This window comes from Sciurus carolinensis, chromosome 14 (genome assembly GCF_902686445.1).
Source record: "Sciurus carolinensis chromosome 14, mSciCar1.2, whole genome shotgun sequence".
Taxonomy (NCBI): Eukaryota; Metazoa; Chordata; class Mammalia; order Rodentia; family Sciuridae; genus Sciurus; species Sciurus carolinensis.
Window position 1 is genome coordinate 18,095,113 of NC_062226.1, and position 16,898 is coordinate 18,112,010.

General features: G+C 45.6%; 1 protein-coding gene across 1 annotated transcript in view; it reads right to left on the minus strand.

The window, feature by feature from the left end:
- Positions 1 to 16,898, minus strand: part of Pappa (pappalysin 1) — a 232,457-nt gene that overhangs the window by 79,313 nt on the left and 136,246 nt on the right. The window contains exon 10 of the mRNA XM_047524822.1: positions 13,252 to 13,445. Within this exon, the coding sequence (XP_047380778.1) occupies positions 13,252 to 13,445 (194 nt within the window). The remainder of the gene's footprint in view (positions 1 to 13,251; positions 13,446 to 16,898) is intronic.

The window sequence follows — 16,898 nt, forward strand, 5'->3', positions numbered from 1 at the left end:
CTGGATCCCATCAACAGTGTACTGTTAGCTCCATCTAGATAAGAACACAGAACTACGGTCAGCAGATGAAATTTTGGAGGCATAACTCCAGATAAGAATTGCAAACATGCTGAATTCTATTTCAGAGCCTGAAGGCATTGCCAGTTTTAGAGCAAGATGTTGAACACCCCAAACACTTCCAGTTCTAGACCAGCACACCAAGAATCCACAATTCTACAACAGAATTAGATGACACATTCTGCCATTCATCTTAATGCCCCAAAAGAGACTGTTTGAGATCTACAGAACCAAAGACCAAAAATAGAACCCAAGTTAGCTTTAATTTTTTTTCAAAAAAAATCCTCTCTACTGACTTTTTTAGAGTGAAATCAGGAAACAGTCAACTCTATAGCAAAGAAATCTCCACCACTTGGTTGAAAGGCATTGAGACTGAAGGGGGATGTCTTAAGAAGCCTCTGGCTCTCTTCTTGGCTTTTCCCTGGGTACTTTCATAGGTTAATCATGACAGCAGTGAACAGTCCAAGCTCAATTCCTGGTCACCAAAACCCTGAGTGAGAAAGAGTGGAGTAGTAGTTAATGGCAGTCTTGACCACACTGGCCCATTCCAGAAAGGTCAGAAGAGTGATTTTTTTACTTAAAAACATCTGTGTCGTGAAAGATCAAGTCTTTCTCAAGTTCATAAACCAAGGAGTGTCCAGGTTGTTTTTGTTTTCTCCCTTATTCCCCTCTTCTTTGTCTCTAGCTCTTCAAATTAAGACCTGAGTGTTGCAGACTGGATCACAAATGAAGAAGCCACATTCCTTGCAGGGAACCCTGCAAGAGAATGATGAAGAGTGCCTGCGTCCTGGGTCCTGCAGACCTCAGGGTTCTCTGATGCCCTCCTCCAGCCTTGCTGAGCTCAGGCTGGAAATGGCTGCAAGAAGGGCTTTCTTCTCTTTGCTTTTGGAAAGGAGGCTGTGACCTTTCCAGGCTACTTTGAATTTGATTTCTCCCAGGAAGAGGGCAGTGACATACGCAGGAACAACAGGACAGGGGCTGCTTAAGCTTTTAACAGTCCTGCTGACCTTCCAGCTTTAACAAGGACTCCAATTCTTTAGGGCAGGGGAGCATTTCTTTCTGAGCCAGGACTCCAGATTTCAGAGGTAGGGATGGTGACTATGATATGCAAGCCAGGAGGCTTTATCCACCAGGTGTCCAATGGGCACTGCTGATTTAAGTGTTCACCAGCCCATCAGAAGAATCCTCTGAGCAAAGGGGGCCTTTCAGAGTGATGCTCGCCCCCAGCGGCAGCCTCTGCCAGGGCAGTGCACATCTGTGCAAAGCACAGTGCTACAGCAGCTGCTGTGAGATGCAGTCCCTGGAAAACCCTGCAGTGTGATCTCCGATCCACAGGGTGAACTCCGCAACGACTCCTCCACCTGGGACTTTACGGACCCTTCCACGGAGCACTGGAGCTCACACGCATTTTAATGTCAAAGGGACGTGAGCTGGAATCCCAGCTTCTGCCATTCACTGACTGCATGACCCTGAGCCTGTCACTAAGTCTGCATGGAATGAGGCCATGGTACCCCCTCTGGAGCACTGCTTTAAGAACGAAAAGAGCCCTGGCTCAACACAACTGTTTAGACACATGCTACGCACTAGAAACACAAAACCAACAGGCCCTCCTTCATCTAATTCCTCCATGCTTTCTTGCTCTACAGAGTTCTGGGTTCAAATCCTGAACTACCTTGCCCCAGCCCTGGGCCAACTGCAGACTTCACCTTCGTGGTTCTCAATTCACTCCTCCATAAACCAGTGAAAATCACAGGAGCTTCCTCGTAGGGTGATTGGCAAGTTTAAATGTGTGCAAACAGCACAGAGTGCCTGACAGAGCCATGCCCTGAGAGCAGCGGATTGCTCCCAATAGTGATGGATATTGCTCCCAATAGCGCTATCGATCAGCGTTAGTGTTACTGTTATCATGCTGTTGTTACTACTTCACTTATTATTACTGGTGGTCATTCTTCTTCCTCTCCCTTCTAATTCTATATCCTTTTCTGCCCTTTCCCTCTACTTTTTCTTCCTCCTTTCTTTCTCTTCCTCCTTCACACCATCTCTCTCATCAGGAGAAACAATGAGGGTGAAGCACACTCTCAAGCCAGAAAGGGAGCCCTGACATTCCGTCCATCTGTGTAGGAGTGAATCACAGGGACACTACAACTCAGTTTTTCCTACAATAGCAGCAGAGCCTGTATCCTGGGCCCAGTCTCCAAAAGCACTTTCCTACTTTGTGTGCAAAGGTGTTGCCAAGGGAAAAATTTACTCCTAAATATCTGTCATGAGCCTACTATGCGCCAGATGCTGGGACAGAAGCACAGATAAACAATACTCAGGACAACCCTTGTTGTCAGGTAGCTATATCTCTGAGAGGAGGGCAGATTCTGCAGGACAGGGGAGCTGGAAGGACATGAGGCTGGGGTTCAGGATGGCTTCTGAGGACCTCTTTCTTCTTCCTCTAATTCATGCAATGGCACCTGCAGCACTTGACATGCAGTGTGAGCCCGGGGATTCCAGAAGGCCCTGCCTGCTCGGTTGCTCATGGTATTCACAGGGGACTGTCACCTGGCAACATGACATCACTTATAGACACAATTTGTGTATTTAATCCGATCATAAAGGAGATGTTGCTCAGCAAATGCTCTTTCCAACAGGGTCATCCATAAACCCAGGAACATTTTCTCTGTCTTTGCCACATGACAGGCAGGACCTGTGGTAGGAACTAGAAGTATCTAGAAGGGGGAGCTCAAATCCTTAGCTGCTCATCTTTCACAAGGTATCAAAAGCTGAAGACACGGGCAACGCCAGCTAAAATTCAGTTTGTCAGTATAGAAAACTTGGAATGGAACCGCCATTTGACCCAGCTATCTCACTCCTCAGTTTATACCCAAAGGATTTAAAATCAATATACCACAGTGACACAGTCACATCAATGTTTATAGCAGCTCAATTCACAATAGCTAAACTATAGTGCCAACTTAGATGCCCTTCAACAGATGAATGGATAAAGAAATGTGGTATATATGTATGTGTATATATATATATATATATATATATATATATATATATATATACACACAATGGAACATTACTCAGTCTTAAAGAAGAATGAAATTATGGCATTTGCAGGTAAATGGATGGAACTGGAGAATATCATGCTAAGTGAAATAAGCCAATCCCAAAAAACCAAAGGCCAAATTTTTTTCTGATAGGAAGCCAATTCATAATAAATGGTGGGGGCTAGGGAAGAATAGAGTTACTTTATAATAGGTAGAGGGGCGTGAAGGGAGGGGAAGGGGTGTGGGGGAAGGAATGATAGTAGAGTGAAACTGACATTATTACCTATGTACATGTATAACTGCTTGACCAATGTGATCCTACAATATGTGCAATCAGAAAAATGAAAGATTACACTCTATGTATGACCTATCAAAATATATAAGTGCATTCTACTGTCATGTAAAACTAATTAGAACAAATAAAATTAAGAAAAAATAATTTTAAATTTGATAAAACGCAACTCAAGTCAAATAAATAAATAAATAAATCTATCTGGCTGTGTTCAGGTTGGTCAGATGGTTTCAGAAGTGTCCAGTGTGAGGGCTGCCTAGGTACTGAGGCTGTCAGAGGAGGCAGCCTGGAAGAGTAGCCCTTGACTTGGATCCTGAAGGACAGTTAAGCCTTCAACAGGAGGGGGAGGGAACAAGGGTGTTTCGGGGCAGGAGGAAAGAAAATCCCAAGGCGGGTTCAGGGATTGCCAAGTCACCTATTCTATGTGGAACATGTCCTTTTGTGTCAAAATGTCTAAAAAGCTGGTACTGACTGCATGAATTTTGAATTCACTGGCCATGAAGAATGCTACAGAGACCTTCACAGGCAAGAGATCACTGACGCCAATATTTCTTGTGAATGGTGAAGAATGTCCTCTACAGGCAAAAATCCTCCAATGAGAATTTACACAGACTTAAAGGAGACAAGACACTGAATCACAAAAATATTAGTGTCACACCTTACTCTTGGAGAGAGAACTGTCATTTAAAAACATCTTGGCAGAGGCACTACTGTGTAGTAAAAATAAAGTGAGCTCAGGAACTAAAAGAAACCGGAGGTACTCCTGTTCTGTCCCCTTGAGAACCTCTGCCTCCCTCTCTGTGAAATGGGCAGAGACTTCCCACCATATGGGTCAGATTTCAATATGATGAATGAATTCAGGGAACTTCTGGTATATGTCCACCACAGTCCCACGTGCCTTCCGTGTGCCCAGTGAAGGAATCCTCACAATCTCACTTAATTATCCCGCTTTGCAGATGTGAACACTGAGGCGCAGAGAGGCTGAAGAGCTTGCCCTGGATCTCACTGTGGGCCTGGTACTGGGCCATGATCTTCTCTAGACCTGTTCTCTCCAGTCAGGTGGCCACGGTCTCCATGTGCTCATTTAAGTTGAAATGAATCACAGTTTACAATTCAGCGCCTCAGTTTTAGGAGCCGCATTCTAAGGTCCCATATCATAGGTGGCTAGAGACCACTGCACAGGACAGTGTAGGGACAGAACACCTCTTTCATCATAGAAGGTTCTACTGGACAGCTGGTCTGAGTCTGGGATTTTTTTTTTCCTTTCCCCAGTAACAGGAATCGAACCCAGAGGTGCTCTACCACTTAGCGACATCCCTGGCCCTTTATATCTTTTATTTTGAGACCGAATCTCAAGGCTCAGAGCTTCACTCAGTTGCTGAGGCTGGTCTCCAACTTGGGCTCCTCCAGCCTCAGTCCCTGAGTTTGGGATTACAGAGGTGAACCACCACACCCAGCCAAGCCGGGACCCCTGACCATGACACGATTCTCCCTTCTCTGGAAAGCCAATGTCAGGGTGTGTAGCACTCTGACACACGTCAGTTAATCTCCCTGGGCTGCAGGGGATTGCTCTTCTTGTCCTGCGCCCTTACCATCAGAAGGCTGCCCTGCAGGCATGGACACCACTCCGGAGGCACCGTTTTCTGAAAGCAGTACCTGCCAGCAAATCAGATCTCTTCCACACCTTTGCCTTCCCAGAGACCTTTCTCCCAGGCAGGAGAGAACTGCAGATGTCAGCCAAGTGTCCGCTCCCACCAACTATGCACATGGATCCAGTTTGGGGAAAGGTCCCAGAGCAGGCAGGGGCCCCGGGGAAATCTTTGTTGGACCACTGCGACACAGATGTGTGCCTCTCAGCAGGAGTTCCTCTCACAGTCCATTTTCTCCCTGGAAAACGAACATGCACAAATGGATCCAGGACCTCCTGGCATTTGGGTCTGGCTGAAGAATTAAGCAAGTTTCAAGAAAGTAATGGTTGGGTGGAAGAGGTGGTAGAAGCCATTATGATCAGGTTCTATAGCTCGCACACCCGGATTTTTAAAAGTAAGAATGGGGAAGGTAGAGAGGGGGGTAGGGTGTTGGAAAACGCACACAAGAAATGGACACACATGCAATCAAAAGCAAAGTCCTGTGCACAGCCAAAGCCCTGCTCCCCTTGAACCCCCCACCTCTGGGGCTGGACAGAGAAATGAGCATGTGGTTTAGGGAACCAAGTTCAATACCAAGGAAGCAGCAGGCGCAGCAAACTCCACTGGCTCTTGCTTCCTAAGTGCATTACGGCCCCGGAGAGTGAGTGCTGTTTACATTTTTCACATGTTTCTTGGGTACAGAACATGAAACTAAATTACACAGCGAAGGCCATACTGGCTCCACGCCGGTGACCCGGCTCAAAACAGAACAATAATAAAAAACAAAAAGGAAAAAGCAGAGAAAGAAAGAAAGGAAGGAAGAAAGAGAAAGAGGCAAATTAAAGACTAGCATGGAGAAGGATCTGAAGGGAAGTAGGAGGGTGTCTGGTCCTGAAGTCAAGATGGAGAAGAGGGGTGTGGAGAAGAAAGACGTTGAGATAAGGGGGGTCAGGCTCTGGAGAAGATGAAAATTAAATGCTGAGGAATCGCCCTAGATTGGCAATGGAGGGGTTGGCAGGGTACCTCTACTCCCCAGAGAGCCAGGGACACAGCCAATGGACACAGCCCCAGGCTGCAAAGCCCTGCTTGCTCTTCTTGGGCTTCAAGTCAAGAGTCCACTGGCAAGGGGGAAATGGAGACTCACTCTGTGAACCTGGCCCTCGCTGCTCCGTGGGCACATTCCCTCTGCAGTCAGAAGATGTGGAGGGAACGCCTGCAAAGGCTGGGCCCACCTCACGGTCGCTTTCCTCTCTTTCAAATCCCTGCTCCTCCCCCAGACTCAATAGGGATAACACACTTCAGTAGGAATGTGGACTGACATGAACTGGGTGCCCAGCAAGAGGCAGGCTGGCACTGCACCTTTGATAGACGTTAACCCATTGGGTCCTCATGCAGGCCCATTGTACAGATGAGGAAAACCAAGTCTCAGAAAAGTGAAGCCATTTGCCAGTTGCCGCATAGCTGATAAGGAGTCATATTCAAAATGAGTCATTCTGGCTCTAAAGCTTACACATTATCCAACAATGCAGCCACACTACTGTCTTTTTATGTTTCCCTAATGCCCAGCTGAAACTAAAAACAATTTCATGGACAACCTCCCACTCAGCAGGCTCAGCCTTCCCCCTCAAAATGCATCCCTCTAAGGTCATCTCCATGCATCACAGCATTTGCCAACAGCCATCTTGTCTTAGCAGAAGAACCCATTTCAGTATCCCCTCTGTTTCAGGGAAGAGTGAGACCTATTGGAGGACAGAGGTTGCATTATTCAGCTCAGTGTAAACCCAGGGCTGAAGACGATGCTTTGGCCAGAATGCATTCACAATATGGTTCTATTGATTTGGAGTTGGAATACCACAACCATTTCATAACAGGGAAGGTCAGGGAGATTGTCAAAACTTCAACCAAGAGAAGTAAGACCAAAAGGCTCTCTAAATCTCTCTCTGTTTACATTTCTGTACCCAAAAAGACCACTCTTAAAAAGGAAATCCACATGGTTATTTCTAATTGGGTTTTTCTCTCAGTTACTAAGACTTCATAGGAAGATCGAAGGGTTTCTATAAAATTCTGTCCATTGCTACCAGAAGGAAAACCACATTTCTGGATCTTGACAAATACCTGTTATATCGATGTCCTGTTCCTACTAACAGATCAGAGATTGGGTGGGGACAAAGGGACATGACTGGTCCAAAATCACACAGTGAGTAAAGGGAGGATATTAGGATTGGAAGCAGGTTGATCTTATTCCAGGGCTCATTTATGTTTCTTTGAAACTCCCATTACCTAAAATATTTTCAGATTGAATCCCACAGCCAATCACAGTGTCTGGGTTTCTGTGGGCTTGGCTGACTATTGAAAAAGGGAATGAGTGAGGGTGAAGAGAAGAGAGAGACAGGAGGAGAGGCTGGCAGATCCCTTTCCTGGAACCCTCTAAGGTTCAGGAGATTTGAAGTCCCTCCCAGTCCAAAGTTTCCATAAGTCTCAGGGTGGTTACAGCAGCCAGCTCGGGGGGTTCTGTCTCTGGAGGAACTTTGGGGTGCCCCACATCAATGGGACAGGCTGTAACAGACCATGGTACTTGCCGTTCTGTTTCCTTACGTGACTCACACATGTGCTTCCCCCGAATTACTCAGAAACCGCTAGGAGAAAGCAGAGCCCTTAGGGAGTTGGGAACACTGCTTGGAATCTGCTCCTGCATTTCAGCTTGTCCCCTTTGTCTTTTCGCCTTCCACTGCTCTTGGGAGAGGCTGCCCCTTTTCACCTGTGAGAAGAGTTGAATGCTTCGGTGGAGGCAGGTGGGCAGGGAAGGGCAGATAGTCTTAGAGGTTGAGTTCAAGGTTTGTCCCTTCTCTTTGCAAACACACTAAGTAGCACTGGGGAATAGCTTGCCAGGGCAAACTTTCCAGGTAGTTTTAATGTCTCCCAGTAGCCAGGTGTGAGAAAAGGAAGTTCTTAGAAGAGCGTGTCACAGGTGAAGCAATTCCTCCGAGATTCATTCTGAGCGACAAGTAAGACTTCTCAGTAGCTGCTATGAAATAAATGTGAAATTCTGTGCTTAAACCATGTGCACAAGGTCAGGCAGAAGACAGGTCCCCCTGGGTGTCACTCCTCTTCTTTCCACGAACATCTTGCTATGTCAGTCTCCTGCTTAGAACCTCATAAATGCTCTCCGTAGGCCTCAGGATGAAGCTTCAGTTCCAAGCAACCCTCACCCCCCCTCATGGCTCATTCCTCTTGTCTTTTACTTTATTACTTATTGGTCTTCTTCTTTTTTTTTTTAATGTCCTTTTATTCTCTATCTCTGTCCCTTTCTTCTCCTTTAATATGCTCTTCCGATCTACTCCCTGTTCTCTCCCCACACTTTTCCTCAGTCCCAGCTTTGCAATCACTTCCACGGAAACACCTCCCAACCCTGCTAAGGGCTCCCCTGATTCAGCACTTCCTGCACTGCATCAAAAGTGTGCGTGAAAAGATCTCTTACTCTTGTATCCACAGGACACAGTGGGTATCTCGCCCCTTACTCTGGAGACAAGGATGAGGGAGACACAGATGAATGGGCCCCATTCTCCTGGCTCAGAGACAGAGGCTGTCAAGGGATGCACACATCTTGTGACTCTCACTGGCATTTCAGGGTTTCCTGGGTATAATGCATGGTTTGTGACAAAACCATAACTTGAGCAACATTTCTTATCCTACAATCTACAATTATCCTATTTGGTTTTTTTTTTTTTTCCTCCCATATTCCAACAATAATTTGGCATCCATTTCAAAATCTAAGAGATTTGTTTCACATGCAGAGATTAGAACTCTAAATACTTCTGTCTCTTCTATATTTCCATACATTGTACGTATTTTAGAAGATTCTCTGGAGAGAACGATGCTCAACCTGAAAGAATGTGGGCCTGAGGTTGGAGATCTTGGTGGCAGAGCAGAACCCGTGGGGCAGTGTTGGGGGCTTTAGAGATGGGGAGCTCCCACCTCCTCGGTGATCCTGAGCAACATACCACATGTGAAAACACAGAAGACATCAGTTCTTCCAACGATCTCATGCCTCAGTCACAGAAGTGGGCAGGAGCTGCCTTGTCCTATACCTGGGCTCCCTTCAGGGACACAGTGACCTACCTCCTGCTTCCTGGTTCTGTCCCTTCCAGGGGTAAACCCCAAAGCAAGACACACTGCTCTCTGAGCCTTAGCATCCTAACCTGTAATGTGACAACATTACATATTTTTGTGGAGGCAAAAATTATTATGGACACAACAAAGAATTGATAAGAGCAACTCAAACTAAAGTGGCAAAGGTCTAATGTGCCCATGATTGGGTGAATGGGATATAAAATCAGAAAATCAATTACAAAGAAAGAAAAAGTGACTGGGTCTCCCCTGTACGATCAACCTGAATATCTCATAGTAACACTGTAGATAGATTTTCTTTATTTTAGCTCTAAAACCACTGTCCTGGAAATGGTTAGTCTAAGTCTTGCCGTCAAAGGATTAACCAAATAAACTGGTTGGTTGACTGAGTCTTGTATTCCCTAGGAGAGTAAATCCCAGACAGTCTTAGAATTTCCATGTTCTCTTCAGGTCTTTAAAGGAGGAAGGTGCCTGTTTGGAGAGGAGGAAGTAGGCTTTGGTATAAAGGTCAGGGGCGAGAGCAGAAGGAAGCAGTATCTACATTGCACTTTGGCAGCCTTTGGTGCAAAGCATCAGAGAAACGTGACGGGTGGAGACAAACTAAGAACAAGACAAGATCTCTGCAAGCGCTTAAACCTAACCCTTCCTAAGCTTCCCAGAAGAGAGAGAACTTTATTCTTTCAGTTCATTTCCATTTTTGTTCTGTCTCAGGAACTTCTTGATTCCAGCTGAGCTCAGAAGGTACATGGCCAAAATATTCAAAGAATGCCTCTTATTATAGGATGTTCAGCCCAATTTGCACAACCAGAAAGTTTTGATACTTCTGATAATGTTTGGACATGAGACTCGATGTTCAGACTCAGATTTACTCTAACCAAATTTGGGAATCTTGTGTGAGGAGATTGGACAAGAACAACTGGAAATCATTAGAAGTGACAAGTTTACACAAAATCAAAACTGACGTCTTCATTAGTGTTCTAGAACCATGTAACACAAGGGGTGTTGCCTGTTTATTAGGGTCATAAGAGCCGGCAGACTTACTCTGATAAGGCTGTACTCTGGACAGAGTTCTCACCCCTGTGTCTTGCAGGGTGAGTCAGAGTCTGGGTCTTACAGTCTTTGGTTCCCTTCACAGGTCCTAGCAAGAGGTAGCCTCACACCTGATAAACACCTATGTTTATCATTTTTACAGCATCAGAGAAAAACAGACAGCAGGACACACTGGAGTGTAAAGAAGAAGGGAAGAACTGTGGTCATTTCATCCTTCCTCAAGTGAAAGGAGTGTCCAGTGAATACCAGGCCTTCATGGAACAGGTCACTGGGCCGGGAGCAGGAGCAGCCTAGATTGGAAGGTGCTGGCATTGTCTGATTCCAGCCCCTCTGGAGGGGCCTCACAGGGACACCAGCACTGGGCTCTATTCACCCGGCACTGTTGGTTTCCTAGGAATCCGGTTGTTTTCAACCTTCAGATGTGACCTCACGCTCCTGAGCTCCTGCTGCCATCTTCCATGAGCTGCTTCCAACTCTAGACTCTCCACGTCAGGCCTGTGGGACTCCCCAGGGAAACCACTGTGCTGCTCAGGTTCTCCAGGGTAGACAAGAATTCTCACCTTGGAGAACGGCAAGGGGGTCGGCTGTCAGGTCTGTGTGAGTGTCCCGCACAGTGGCTGGTGGCCTCAGTGCCTACTAGCTCCTTTTCCCTGGCCTCCTCTGCACCCAAGCTCCTATGGGGTCTACTCATATATGAATTTGTGGGGCGTGTGTATGTGTGTGTGTGTGTGTGTGTGTGTGTGTGTGTTAGAGAGAAAAAGAGGAGACTATGGGAGCAGGCAGAGGTGCACGGTATACTTTTCCATCTTATTCTTAAGGCCAACTTCCAAGAGCTTCCCGACTCCTCCCCTCACGCCATCGGCATCTTCGCTGGAGGCCCTGACAGGGTGAAAATTAGGTACCAGTCTCCACTAATCACTGCACAAGATAATGAAGGGCACAGTCTACTTCCTCCTGCCTCTCTGCTGTCAGAGGGAGCTGTCTCCACGTCAGGAATAGCCTTCACCCTGAATTAAGCAGGCTCTGGTGTCTATGTGTGAACACGTGTGCACGCATGTTAGTGCACGTACATGTGTGTGTTTTGGTGGGTTGGGGGGGAACGATTCTAAGCACTTGCCTTCACAGTGGGAATGCGGGGGACTTTTGTTCTGCACCCTCCGGGCCGGCCTCTGCTTGGCCCTGCACCCAGCCTACACACAGATCCCCTCCCTGACCCTGTATTCTCCAGTGAACTGATCTCATTATGGCAAATTTAGTTACAGCTGAAGTCTCCTTGTAACAAAGATTATGTCCAAGCCCAGAGTAATGGAACCTAGTCGATTTCATTAAAATAAAATTGGTTACAATGAATAATTCAATAGGATGATTTTGTTTCCTCATCTCCTCTTTGTAGATCGAAGAGCTAGTATTTATAATGATTTTTTAAAATTGGATTTTTGTTTAGGAAGAGATAATCACCCATAATTCCTGACAGCCCTCTCCTTACAAGATTGGAATAATTGCCCCATGAAGCCTCTTTTCAAATGCTAAGACTGGAAAATTCTCTCCTTTGCTCACATTAGTGGCAATAACCTTGGGTGGTTTTAAACACAGCTGCTACCTCAACCCTGTTCAGAGGAGGTTCTGAGCGTATTGATGATTCTCTTGTTTGAGTGATGGTTTTTAAACATCTCTGGGAACTGGATGCTGGTGTTGAAATTGGAATTCCCGTGTATTCTATGTGATAGAGAGGTGATACCAAGCATCTTCTCTCAGAGTTGTCCATTTGCGTGTAGTAATGCATGTGTGTGTGTCTACAGTCAAGGAAATAGACATTTCCCCATCACCTAGCCATATCTAGACCCTGCGCCGGAAAGTCAAAGCAGAAAGATGAATGAAGCTCGAACCTACTCTTAAAGAACCGAGAGCCTAATGGGACAGCCAGGTGGGCAAACAAAATGGGTGAGCATGTAGGTGAGCTCATGAAGTGGAGAGGGGAACTCTGGTCCTTTGTCATTCACCAGGCTGGCAATGCACGTGAGCGGCATCAGGTTCCCATTCTTGTCCACTCTCCACAGGGCATCCAGAAATAAAGCAAATGAAGAAACAGAAGGATCTAATAAAGTTGACATAAGAAGAAAGACAAGGAGCTGCTCAAATAAATGTGAAAATTAAATAAATGAGGTGGTCTTATCTTGTACTAGTGATTCTTCTGTGGGGCCCAGCAGGTTGTATTTCTCTTTCTTCTAGAAGCCAGGCCTTCCCCACTGAACCAGAGTCAAGGAAGCAAAATCAGAGAGGACTGCCTGGGAGTCATGGCTCATCTGTAAGAGCCAGAGGCAGGCTGGCTCAGAAATAGCCACTGGGCTGAGTGGTCAGAAGCACTGAGTTGTGTCTCTGGGAAATGGGAGTCTCAGAAGAAGGCAGGTGCTTGCTCAGCAGGATAATTGGAAAGGGTGCTCTGGGGATAGCACAGCCATCCCTAGAATCACACTAGCTCTGGTGGCCCCAAAACTCTTGCTCCCTCAACTGAGCTCCCAGTCCCCTGGGGGAAAACCATGGTACATAAAGGGTACATTTTAGAACTGAAGAAAGAGTCTGAGCTTCTTACAATCAGGAAGGTCCTTGATGATCATAAAGCTCTCTATTTTAAAGATGGGGAAAAATGGGGTCCAGAGAGATGGGGAGACTAACCCAAGGTTACACAGCCAACTCATAGTAGATTAATCACTGATTCAGGAAGCATACAATTTGGCATTCTTCACAAACAGACTCCTCAAAATGAATTTTTCCTTACCCTCACTGAATTCCTGTGGAGTATCCAAAATGGAATTCTTTCCCAAATATGAATTATAGTAGGAACATGGAAGGTCAGTCATTATCCCTACTGGATTGGTATTTCCTCCCTTGGCCATTGCATTTCTAGTCCTTTACAAATGGTAATGGCATTACATTTGGCTAAAGATATGCCCAAAGTGGTTATGTCCAAGGACACTGCATTTGAGATGAGCCACTGTGTCATTCAGAGTAGAGATCAGAGCATTTGCAGGAAGTGCCAGACACAGCTGGATCTTACCTGGGATGCTGCTGGCTGTCCGATGACAACCCAGCCCGGGCACTGTTGGTCTTGATGAGACACTGAAGCATTGGATGCCCACTGATCCAGGAACCCCTGAGGTGTGTAGACGCCACAGTCTTTAATGCTAGTTTTTTGTTCAAACTCTTCACACACCCCATCCCCATCATGGAAATAGCACCGGCTGGGTTCATCTGCAGGACATGGACAGAGAAGGGGAAAGAATAGATCAATATTTGTTCTTTTGCCTCAGTTATCAGCAGCAGCTGTGGGATTCAACCACCAAAACCAGGTTCTGCCAAGCCCATCATCCTTAGTCACAATGGAATATTCCTCAGCTTTCAGGGAGAAAAAAAGGAAATTCTGCCATGTGCAACAACATGGATGAACCATGTCAGTCACAGTAGCACACACACTACATGCTTCCATTTTTCATGGGATCTGAAGTAGTGAAACTCATAGAAGCAGAAAGAAGAACAGTAAGGCCATGGTCTGGAGAAGGCAGAGTTGGGAGGAGCTGTTCATGGATAGGAGCTTCAGTGGTGCAAGATGAAAAAGCGCTAGCACCACGCTGACCATGAACACCATTGTACTCTACATTAAACTATGTTAAGAAAGCAGATCCCGTGTTTCATCGTACACACAAAAGGTCCGCAGATTCCACCCTCATTACCCCCCAGTAAACCCCACAAACACCTCCTAAGAAAGGTATATATTTTAAGACTCTTTCCATCTTTCCAATGAGGAAACTGAGCTCCTGCATGGCTTTCATAATTTGCCCAAGGGTCACGGTGTACGACAATGCCAGACCTAGGACTCAGGCATTCACTTTCCAAGCTCTGGATGCATCATCTGACACCACAGAACTTCATAGTTGCAAATTGGCACTTATTTAACTCCAAAGAGGATTTCAGTTTTGCATAAAGAATGAACTGGCTTCCATCCCAGCACTGAAACTAAATTGCTCTGTTATGTTAGATGAGTCTCTTTCCTGTTCTGGACTCAGTCATCAAGAGAGAAGCAGGTTAGAATACTGGGAAACCAAGAGCCCTTTCTGTCTAATGCCTCTAAGGACTTGTCAGATACCTTTGGAGGTTCTGTGAAAGACCAAGAGAATTCTCAAGCTCCTGTGCAATTCTAACCACAGCAAAGGTGTCTTCTTGGTATGGTTTAAAGCTGCCTCTGGCTACAATACTTCTCACTTAGCTGCAAGGACAAGAATCACAGAAGCACAGAGCTAGCAGCAGGACGCCTTCTGAGCAGGTATGAACTATGCATGCTTCCTGGTATTTCAACATAGACTATTACAATGAGAAATGTGGCTGTGAGCATCTGAAAGCAATCACCCAGGCACCTTTTAATAATTCTGATGTCAGAAAAAAAAAAAAAAAAAACCCCTTCTGGGTGGGGGTTATTTTGTAAAGACCTTGACCCCAACATGCTTACTGCCATTGGGCTTACATGCTGCAACTCCTCTGAAAGATTCTAAATGGTGGTCCCTAACCAGTATCATGGGGTTGCCATGCATTGATAGTGATACCGTACTATTGAAGACCCACATCCAAGTGACAGGCACATATCCTGGAAAATCTGCATATCCCAGGGAAATCAAAACATAAGGTCACCCAAAGGATATTGCTTGATCTGGGTCCTCCTTCCCCCATTTACTCCAAAATAACAGAGTGGGGTTCTGGAGAGGGCACTGAATTAAAGGCCAGAAACCTGGGTTGATTTCTGTCCCTTCCATTTGCTATGCACCTCTGCCTGACCAGCTTTGCTTCTGGACCTCAGGTTCCCCATGTATAATGTGGATATGACAGTCCCTGCCAGGGTAACCATAGAACTTGCACAGGAAATAAGCATACATGTGTTTTGGACCTTCTAAATAATCGTCGAAAAAAAAAAATACCCTTCTTCTAAGGGGTTGAGTTTTTCCTAAGTGAGTGAATTAAATCAACTTGTGAAATCAGTACTCCCTCGAAACATAGTCAAACAACATTCTCCCAACTAGAAAGAGGCTGAGTCAAGGAGAAATAAGACTTGAATTTCTACGATGCTGACTATCTGAAAAAAGGAGTCATTGAATTCAGAGGCAGCAGAATGTTGAGCCTCTTCCAAGCTCCAAAATCCCTTGTTTATTTCTGCAAACAGTTTACATAGTGAAATACCATCAAAAGAGCCAGAATAAATCAATTCATTATAATACAATTATTTAAACATGGGTCGGAGCCAGATGAGAACTGCAGTGTCCAGTAGCATGCCTGGCAGAGCAAGCCTGTAAAGAACATGGGCGCAGTACTTCTCAGGAGCTCCGACCTCTTGGCGACTGAGGCCAACTCAGATACAACCAAATTTAGGGCCAATCCAAGAATGGTCAGCCATAAATCTAGATTTTTCTCTCCAAAACCCAATAAACTGGATTGCAAAGAGCAAGGGTTTTGACATTGGGCAAAGCTAAGTTCAGATGTGACCTCTGCCACACATGAGCTGTGTAGGACTTAAAATAACTGGATCTCTCTGAATTTCCCTTTCCTCATTAGTGATGATAATAATGAGATGATACCATTTACTCATGTGATTGCAGTGATTATGTAAGTCAACACGCACAACATCAGCTCTCTTACCCATTTTCTCTGACGGAAAACTGAGAGCTACAGGAATTAGGGCCCTGCTCCCAGACCAGAGAAAATGGCTACCAGAGCTAGAAGCAGGAGTCTGGTGTTTCACTCCTCAAAGAGAGACCCTCCCTGCACACAGTATCTACAGTGTTGGAACACAACCTATTAGGGATAAGATCCTGGGGGCACCTGACTCTTGGTACCACTTTTCTCCTCCCTCTAATAGAAGACAAATAGGGTGGGAAGATATAAGATTATATGAAACCTATTCTTTTCGATAACTTAAGTCAGTTCCTTAGAAGATCACACTCAGGGGCTGGGGAGATAGCTCAGTTGGTAGAGTGCTTGCCTTGTAAGCACAAGGCTCTAAGTTCGATCCCCATCACCCAAAAAAAAAGAAAGAAAAAAAAGAAAGAAAGAAGATCATGCTCAGCGGCCAAAAATGGGACTGAAGGTGAATTATCATGAAAGTTGATTTCTTCCTGATTATTTTGAAGACCACAATACATCTGTCTGCTTGGAATTGGCAGAAACTCAGAATGAAGGGAGGTGGACAGAGACGTCGTAGGTAAGCAGGTATGTAGGTAGGTAGATGGGCAGATGGATGATGGATGGAGAGGTAGACAGAATCGGAATCAAAAGAGAAAGAAGAGATAGCATTAAAAACAGAAGGGACAGAGAGGAGCGAGAGACTGACAGGGTGGGGGAATGGCTGGTTTCTTCAGTATTCTGCTGACAAAGCTGTTCTGCATCCCTTTAAAAAAAATAACATCCTCGGACTCTGCAGTTCAGTTTCTCTTGCTACTAGTGTCCCGAGGGCCCTTCAGCTCCATCTGCCAGTCCTCCTCTGGGGAATGCTCTCTCCCTTTCTACTCCCTCTGCCCCAAGCACTGAAGAGAACAGGGAAAGGAATGGAATACAAATGCATGGCCTGGAAAAACAAAGACAGCAACAACCACACAATAAAACAAAATTAGACTTCTTGTTTTCATTACATCAGTTTACTTGGTGCTCCCAGAATACTTTATG